This window comes from Quercus lobata, chromosome 1, assembly GCF_001633185.2.
Source record: "Quercus lobata isolate SW786 chromosome 1, ValleyOak3.0 Primary Assembly, whole genome shotgun sequence".
Taxonomy (NCBI): domain Eukaryota; kingdom Viridiplantae; phylum Streptophyta; class Magnoliopsida; order Fagales; family Fagaceae; genus Quercus; species Quercus lobata.
Genome location: NC_044904.1, coordinates 7,984,145 through 7,993,210, shown reverse-complemented (window position 1 = coordinate 7,993,210; position 9,066 = coordinate 7,984,145). Strand labels below are relative to the sequence as shown.

Below are 9,066 nucleotides of genomic sequence, written 5' to 3'. Positions count from 1 at the left end.
CTAATCTTTGGGTTTTTTTAATATATTTATATTTATATTTTTTTTCTACTCAATTTAATAATAATAATAATAATAATAATAATAATAATAATAATAATAATAATTTGTCCAACCCATGGGTTCAACCCGACCCATGTGGGTTGGGTTGGGTTGAATTTTTTTTGACCCACCATGGTAGATTGGGTCAAAAAATCCCCTCAACCCGATCCATGCACATCCCTAGTATGAATTAGGAGGAGAAATTATATAGTATTCATGGTAGATGATGAACCACGTCACTTATCCATCATTCTGCTAAAAAACTCTCATTTGTTTAGAATTGCTGAGTTAGCTTATGATTAAAAAAAATTAGCTAAACTAACTCAACAATTTTAAGAGTAAGATAATCAGTAAAATGGTGGACAAGTGACATGGTTTATCATAAGGGTAATATAATTTCTCAACTTAGGAGTTAGGAGTAAAATAATATATATATATATATATATATATATATAAGGGCTTGTACTAAAACCCGCCAAATTATTAAAAGTCACAACACTTTTAAAGATAGCAGGAAGGGAAGAAAACAAAATAAAATTCGTAGTTTGTATCAAACAGCCTTATAATTTAATTGATACTTTTTTTTTTGAGAGATTCTTAATCTATGGCGTTTGCTCCTGATGATAGCTCTTTATCATTAGACCAAAACACCAATCAGTTTTTGGTGTAGGCGGGGATTGAACTCCAGATCTTTTATACAATCATTAGAGATTTTACCAGTTGAGTTAACTGGAACCCACATCGATACTTTTTAGATACACTCATATCTCTCAATTATCTAATTATAGAAAAAGAAAAAGAAAAAGAAAAAGAAAGAAGTATGAGGTGGGTTTGGGTTTGGGTTTGAAGCATAGCCCAGCCCATCTTTATTTATCGGAAACAGGGTAGTCGGGTCGGGTTTAGCGTTGAATAAACGAAGCTTTTGACAGTATGGTTGCTATTCCTCTTTGCAGAGACAAAGCATAGTGAGAGTGAAGGAAAAGTAATCACCAGTTTGAAACGCAGCGTTTTGGTTTTCATATGCATCCTCAAGTCTGAGAAATATTCCTTCTTCTACTGGTAACTCTCTCTCTCAAAACGCACCGTTTATGTATTTTACGTTTTTTTTTTTTGGGTTAACTTTTTGTTTGGTTTCTGAGAAAGCCTGGGAAAAGAAAAGGATATGAAATTTTTTGAAATGCATAGTTTTTTTAGTCCTGCACTGATCATATGTAGAGCGTGAATTTGTTTCATTGGGTCTCAAACTCAAAAATGTTAATTGTAATTATGATTTGAAAGCAATGATTTTAGTTTATTTTGTAATCAATAGCTATATTGTTGTTAGAAACCCTAATATTCTGAAAGGTTTCAGGGATGTGGAAAATGAATTCCAGTACTAGTGTAGTGTAGTGTAGTGTCTGACACAATGCTTGATTATATGTGTTAGGACCATTTTTATATTTTGGCAATTTTATCAATTATAAAATTTTGGTATGTATATATGTAAGTTAAAGGAGTGAAAAAAAGGTAGTTTTTTTTTTTTTTGAGTTAATATAGTGAAAATTAAATAAATTGGATGAAAATTTGGGAGGAATTTATTGGGATTATAATTTATTAGAAATGTTCTTGATAGTTCAATTTTTTTTGGTAATTTAATAGTTGGGGGTCGGGGGATTTGAATTTCTGGACATCTTTTTTGGAAACATTAGGAGGTGCTAGTTGAGCTACAAGGCTCTTGGCATAGTTGATAGTTCAATTTTATTGTGTATACATAAGAAAATGATAAAACATAAGAAAGCAAACAGCATGATTAAAAAGTATCTGTAATCTTATAAGGAATCGGCAAGTGCTTTTCTTTGGTGCTTTGCAGACTAGTGTGCTGTTAAAAGGGAATGCCTATCTGTAATATGACTTTAGTTTCTTGTTGTCTAAACTAATAGACAAAATCTTCATCTATTCATAGTCTTCTACTTAATGCCCATACGTTTTTCTGGTAATGAGCTTTATAAGTCAAGTTATTTGCTCATCCATCCCATGTTATTTTAAACAGTGAATGGATAAGGGCTTAATGCCATACGCTCTTCATATGTTTTGTTTGGTAAAGGGGAAAAAAAAAGTAGCATTAGTCACATATTAGAGGATGTGATGACAGGGATGTAAAGTGCAGGTTTCAAGGGTCTTCTGTAGTGAAGTTCTAATTTAAAAAAAGAGTGGGTCTCTTGGTGTAATTAGGTGTAATTAGAGAGTAGATCACATTGCTTTCTAATATTTTCCAACCAATTGCAAGGATTGCATTTGTGCTATGGTTTTACTTGGAAAGATTCCTGGTTTCTTCTCATGGCTTTGACCTAAGTTGTGGGTGGGCAAATGCTATTTCCCCCATTCATGGGCTTCAAGAAAGTTCCTATAGATCATGTCACCATTAGAGCAGATTTGATATACTGGCTGTACTGTAGCTTTTTTTTTTTTTTTTTTGGGTGGCTCCAAGTGGATGTAATAATATTATCTTTTCCCAAAAACCCAATTTGATACACCAGTAAATTTACTCTTGTCAGTGCCTACTATTTTTTATCTTTCTATGTTTGAAAATTCCTGGCTGTTTAACTTATCAAGAAAATTCCTGGCTGTTTAATTACATTACGTATGACTATTGAGAAAAAAATGCCAACTTTAACAAACTTGAACCATTTGTTTTAGTCTTATTCATTTTTTTCTTGTCAGTCTAATTATGGATAGACTTGAAATGACAGTTTCAAAGGATTAAATTTTTTTTTTTGTGACCAATGTTTTCCATGTATGCTACTTATGTGCAAAGTAACTAGACAGGATGAGTGCAAAGGTTGACACGACATCTGCTGTTGAGATTTCCAGTACTAAGATGTCTGGAACAACTGCTTCGTCTGTAACACCATCTAGTAGCCAGAAGGTTTCCAAGTTTGCTGCAAAATCTGGATTTGTTATACCAAAAAACAAATTATCAGGCTCATTAGTTCCGATTTTTCGAGTCAAAAAGCCAGGAGGTGGTGATGCAGCTGATGAGGAAAGTACCAAAGTGGTGCAGAGGAAAACAAAATGGGGCCCTGATCTCACACAGGATGCTGCTGTCAAAAGGGGAAGAGCCTTAGCTTATCAGGTACTTTTGGAATTCTTTTTTCAAGTCTGTTCTGTCATCTTTCCTCTAATGTGAGTTCTATCTTTAAATTTTTTATCTTTCCCCCTCTTTTTCTCATATAGTCTTAGAAATTTGATTCATTTAGAGACATTTCAACTTAGAAAAGAAAATTTGAGATCTAGAATAGGTCGGAGGCATTTATAGCCCCGGTTTGTGGGGGAATATTTATTGCTAAGCTGATGGCAATTGAAAATTTCCCTTTTTACCATTGGGTGTTGAAATGTCGGCATCTTCCATGTGAATAGTTTGCATGGAAGCTTCCCATTCCAGGTGCCACTAAGTGATATTGCTGCCTGTGTGGTGGTACAATTTTGAGCAGACGAGGGTGGACCAAATTACGCAGCAGCTAATATTGGGATCTTTGGATGCTGGGGACACTCAAGACTCATCAATAACAGCTGAAAAGTTAGATCACAGATCTCCAAGTCCTCAAAGAAATAGTGAGGTAGGGTCACTGTTAATATTGGGTTCCTACGTTGTTGCGTATTGATTTTTCATGTTGAATAATAGTCAAAGTTTTTAAGCACTAACATTAGAATTTGTGATGTAGAAGTCGGAGCTATTGGAACTTGAAAAGCGGGAAGCCATAGGTATGTTTGACATATGTTCCCTGATTTTGTTGTTTCTTTTCTTTTCTTTATTTTTCTATTTAATTTTGTGTATTGCATAATTATTTTTGGTCTTGATGAAATTCAGGTGAATTATTGAAACTGAATCCAAGTTACAAGGTCCCACCTGATTATAAACCATTGTTGAAGGAGTCAAGAGTTCCAATCCCTGTAAGTCTGGTTTCCAACCTTTTGTTGCACATGTTTTTTAATCTTCCATTTTAATATGCTGGAACCACAATGATGAAAGATTAGAAATTCTCATTTTCTTTATCTTGACACTAGCAATTGCTGCATTGTTATTATTACATAGATATGCAGCTATTAGAAAAAAAAAATGGTTTTGCACTTGAAACGAATATCTAAATACAAAATTTGATAAAGTAATAGAGTTTCATTGAAGTATAAATGCATAGAAGGTCAAAGATTATTCAAGATAAAAAATAATTACAGAAATGCATTTAATTTCCATTATAATAGTAACACCATTAAAACTTTAAAACAATGTATGTAAAATAAATTTTGGGCTGAACTCGTTAATGAGCGAGAGAGAGAATATTGGTGCCTTAGGAAAATTTTAAGAGTTTCTTTTGCAATTATTAAATGAACTGAGATGATGCAAAGTTGCATTGCAAAGAAACCACGATGCTGTTTCTGTATGTGTGTGTGTGCACGCACACACAGAAGATAAAAGGTGTACAATTCAAACTTACCATCTGTTTTAATTATGAAGTTTATGTGTGCACTGAACAATTCCGCATCTCTGTTTTGTTGATATATATATATATATATAAAGTTTTGCCGACTCCACTGAAGACTTTTAATTTCTGACACTACCGTGTGGTATATTGCCTCTGCAGGTCAAAGAATATCCTGGGTTCAATATTATTGGCCTACTATTTGGGCCGGGAGGTGAGAATCAAAAGCGATTAGAAAAAGTAAGAAGTTTGTTTTGTCACTTTTACAAAATTGTGCTAATGATTTGTGAGTTTTTATCAACAATTTTGTTACCTTGTTCTCATTTGCTACCTGCATTCCAGGAAACTGGAGCCAAAATACAAGTTTATGGTAACAAAGCAGAGACAGGAGAGAAGGTATTTTTTGGTTAAAAAAAGAAAAATACTGATGTTCATATTTAATCATAGATTGCTATGTCTTTTCTTCATCTTCCTAAATATTTTTATATTCTTCTGACAGCATCAAATATCTTTTAAACTTCAGAATGATCTACCTTGAACTGTTTGCTTCAAGATGCAACAAAATTGAGGATTAGTGGTTTTGACTTGTTTCTTTTTTGCACTCTTTAATCTATTCATTTCCAGGGAGAAATTAAACCGTCTGATGGAAATGAAGTTCAGGGTGCTTATGAAGAGTTATATGTTCAAATATCAGCTGAAACATTTGAGAAAGTTGATGCAGCGGTTTCTATTGTTGAACTGCTAGTCTCCTCAGTATCGGTGAGTTTCGATTGCAATAAGTGCTATGACTCATAGTTGCTCAGCTATATTGTAAAGACTTTTGTTTTACATTCATAATGTTAAAATTACCTTTTATTTAGGGAAATTTGGCTGCTGTATCCACAGCATCTACATCAGTTTCTGGGGATAATAGTGATGTTCTCACTCAAAGACAAGATGCAGCCACCTCGCACATGTTTCCTACTGGTGTAGTACACCAGGGAGCACTGCAACCAGAGGCCAGACCTACACAAACTCCTTTACAAGGTCAATTTCAATTCCCTGGGCTATGGTTCCCATCAGGTCAATCTCACAGTGCAATGCATGCATCTCCTGGCCTCTTTCCTCCAAATCCTTCAGCACCAAGTCTCAACAATTATGTCCATTTATCCTCATCACCTTTGAATCCTTCAAACATGCCTTCTTTGTTTGGGCCTCGACCAACTCCAATGGTTGGATTCAACTCAATTCTCCAAAACCCACCTGCCGTTCCACCTAGACCACAGCCACCGACACAAGTTCTACAGAATCCTTACATGGGAGGTCCTTTTGGACATATTGGCCAACACAGAAATCTTTCCATGGCAGCGTTACAGCCCTCATCAGCTCAGCCTAATGTTTCAGGTCCATTTCCATTTACTAGTAGCCAACCCCCACCAACAAGGCCTTTAATGGTTTCACTTCCTCAACCAATGTCTGGTATTCAACCCAGATCAATATCTGACCGACCTCTGACCTCTTCTGGGAGCTCTACTGTATGGTCTGCCCATGGTAGTGCTTCAGCATCTCTAGGTCTGAGTAACATGGGGCAGATGGCTCCACCCAACCAGCCTCATCCTCAAAATCCACAACCAGGTGTTGCATCTATGGCACCACCTTCAAATATGTCAACAACCAGTTTGGGTTCACCTATCATCTTTCCTCAGCCATCCACTCCCCAGTTTTCCAGTAATGTTGCAAACCGTCCTTTTGCAACCCCACATTTTACATTGAATCCACCTCCTCAAGGGGGAAATCCAGCTTCATTTTCAGCTTCTCTACACCAAACTCAAGCACCTAATTCATCTACAAACCCAGGATTGGGATCTGCACCGATTCCTTCACCATCATCCACACAACCACCTTTACCTCTGCAAGCAGGAAGACCAAATTCTGTTTCTGGAAGTACAACAAATTTCACTTCCATAAAACCACCGATAGTGACAGCTCCAAGTTCTGGTGATTTTACTTTTCAACCTCACCGGCCGCAGAATCCAGTCTCTCAAACAGTTCCCACTGCATTAAGCAGTCAACCTGCAAGTCAGAGTACTCTGCAGATGCAACCTCCAACAACTCAGGCACCATCTTTTCACTTGGCTATGCCCAAAATAACACCTCAACCTGGCAATCAAGTCTTTCAAAGGCCACAGTTCAGTAATCCAGTAGGTCAGCTGCAAGCACCTGTATCTGCTGTTCCCTATTCCAGAAGCCAAACGCCAACAGGTCCACCCAGACTTCCAGCATATCCAAATGCAAGTGTTGCTCCTAGGACTCCACTCCCACAAATGGGCCCAAGGAGCTTTAATCCAGCTCCACAAATGCCCAATTTGCCTGGTCCTATCCTTCCCAGGCCAGGGAATTCTCTGCAACTTCAACAAAATTATCCAGCTCGCCCAACTAGGCCGGAGATTCACTTGGCTCCAAATCAACAATTTAGCAACACTTTTGCCTTTGCTTCTAGTAAGCCAGGTTCTAAACCAGCAGGACAGCAGATTTATGATCCTTTCTCGCCCACTTCTGTGCCTACCTCAAAGTCTGAGGGGTAATCTGTCAAAGGTGAATAATCCAGAGTAGGAGGATTTGATGGGTTCAGTTGGAGTGAAATAACTCGGGAGTTAGTACTACACTTGTTGGCTAACTGTTTGAAGGGTCAATAGGGCCCAAAAGAGGAGTATAAATTTATAGGTTTGTAGAATTGACAGGTTTCTGTTTGTAATGTTATTTTTTATAGCAGTATCTATGTCGCAATATAATTTTTTCCCCACTGGTTCTCTTTATCTTTCCTTCTCTGTCTTTCCCCTTTCCTAGTGCTGAATTTTGTATGAAGATTTAATTTTGTATGAAGGCAACACAGCTTTGAGACGAAGCATAATTCACTGGAAAATTTTATTCTGTTATTTTACATTAACACCCTGTACTGAATTTTGAATGAGAATTTGAATATGAATTTGCATAACAACAATACAGTCTTGAGACGAAAGAGGGGCAATGCAATGGAAAATTCTAGTTTGTTTTTTTAAATTTCTGATGGCCGCTTGGTACCTTTGTTTTTTGTTTTTTGTTTGAAAAATATATAATATCACTTTCGATCATGTAATATGATATGATTTTGATCATGTGTTCTGGTGTAATGGTGTTTGTCACTTTTTGTTTTTATTGACTAACTAGTCGTAGAATTTGGAGTTTTCTTTGTGCTGGCCTTATTTAGTCATAATAGCTATTGAGAATAATTGTATAAAAATATTTATGATCATTCTTGTTAAGAATAGAGATGATAATAAATTTATTTATAAAGAAATTTCTATCATATTGCAGCAAGATTGTAGATTACGATACTAAACTTATTATCATAAATCTTCAAATTTCCTATCCCTTTATAAAATAAATGGTAAAATACTATTTTGATTCCTTAAAATTTACCAAAAATTTATTTTTCATTCCCTAAACTTTAAAAAGTTATTTTTTTATTCCTAAACTTTGTAAATAGTTTTTTCAATAGTTTAGAGACAAAAATAGGGATGAAAAAAATGACTTTTTTAATAGTTTAATGATAAAAAATAAAATTAAAAAAAAAAACTTTTAACAAAGTTTAAGGACATAAATAAAACATTTTCAATATTTTAGGGCGAAAATGAAATTTTGATAAAGTCTAAGGGAAAAAAACAAACTTTTGATAAAATTTAGAGGCCAATATATATATATATATATATATATTTAAAAAAAAAAAATTTCTCAATTGGTTTTCAAATTCAAAATATTCAAATTATATCATATCAAAATACTAAAATTGTGTAATTCACTCAATCGCCCTACTACTAGTATGACCCTCCAACCAAGGCATACTGTTCTGAAACCCTTCTCCTAGCTAAACTTTGTATTATAGAATAGGAGCTCATAGATGTAGTGGTACTTCTACAAACACATTGAACACCATCTTCCTATTACATCTTCTCTCATATTGCAGAAAACATTGAGCTAAGCCTTCCTGAATCCCCAGCTCTCTTTTTTCACATTGGTGGAAAACTAAATAATAATAATAAGGATAAAATGTAAAACTGACTCTCTAAGTTTTTTAAGATTTCATTTCAGTCTTCTAACTTTCAAGTTTATTCAATTTAAGACTTTTTTTTATCAAATTTTGTTATATGTTATGGTTAATTTTTCAATTTTATAAAATTTTCTTCAAAATTTTAAAATTCAATTAATGATTGAAAAATATTTTCCAAATTTATTTTTTTCAAAAATTTTTAACAAAAGTTAACGAAAAGGCCTTAATTGAATAAATCTAAAATTTAAAGGATTGAAATGAATGAAATTAAAGTTAGAGGATTGAAATAGAATTTGAAGAAAGTTAAAAGGTTAATTTTGCATTTTAGCCTAATAAAAATGCACCCTATTCCATCTAACCTTTTCTTTTGGAATTCCCAGAATCTAACATCTATATGTTTCTTAGCAGATCAGAAAGTGCATAGGCAATAACTAACTCGAATCCTTAAGCTGAATGGTTGAACAAGTAACTAACCACTTAGTTCTCTAGGATTAGACGAACCTC

At 34.6% G+C, this 9,066-nt stretch overlaps 1 protein-coding gene across 3 annotated transcripts; it reads left to right on the top strand.

Annotated features, from left to right (window-relative positions):
* The first annotated feature begins 963 nt into the window (after nt 1-963).
* LOC115977048 (flocculation protein FLO11) lies at nt 964-7,422 on the top strand. Of its 3 annotated transcripts, none has more exons than XM_031098699.1 (9): nt 964-1,098; nt 2,845-3,151; nt 3,510-3,635; nt 3,741-3,780; nt 3,887-3,969; nt 4,659-4,736; nt 4,839-4,892; nt 5,121-5,255; nt 5,357-7,422. In XM_031098699.1, exons 2-9 carry the CDS (start codon nt 2,846-2,848, stop codon nt 7,058-7,060), a joined length of 2,526 nt encoding a protein of 841 aa, XP_030954559.1. In that variant the 5' UTR covers nt 964-1,098; nt 2,845; the 3' UTR covers nt 7,061-7,422. The 3 variants fall into 3 exon arrangements, with proteins under 3 accessions (XP_030954559.1, XP_030954544.1, XP_030954551.1); XM_031098684.1 differs by having other exon boundaries at nt 2,841-3,151; XM_031098691.1 differs by having other exon boundaries at nt 2,834-3,151.
* The last annotated feature ends 1,644 nt before the right edge of the window (nt 7,423-9,066 follow it).

Coding starts and splice junctions, on each gene's coding strand:
- LOC115977048 (XM_031098699.1), top strand. CDS start 2,846: ATGAGTGCAAAGGTTGACACGACATCTGCTGTTGAGATTTCCAGTACT. Junction 3,152..3,509: donor GAAGAGCCTTAGCTTATCAG/GTACTTTTGGAA, acceptor AATTTTGAGCAG/ACGAGGGTGGACCAAATTAC. Junction 3,970..4,658: donor AGTCAAGAGTTCCAATCCCT/GTAAGTCTGGTT, acceptor TTGCCTCTGCAG/GTCAAAGAATATCCTGGGTT.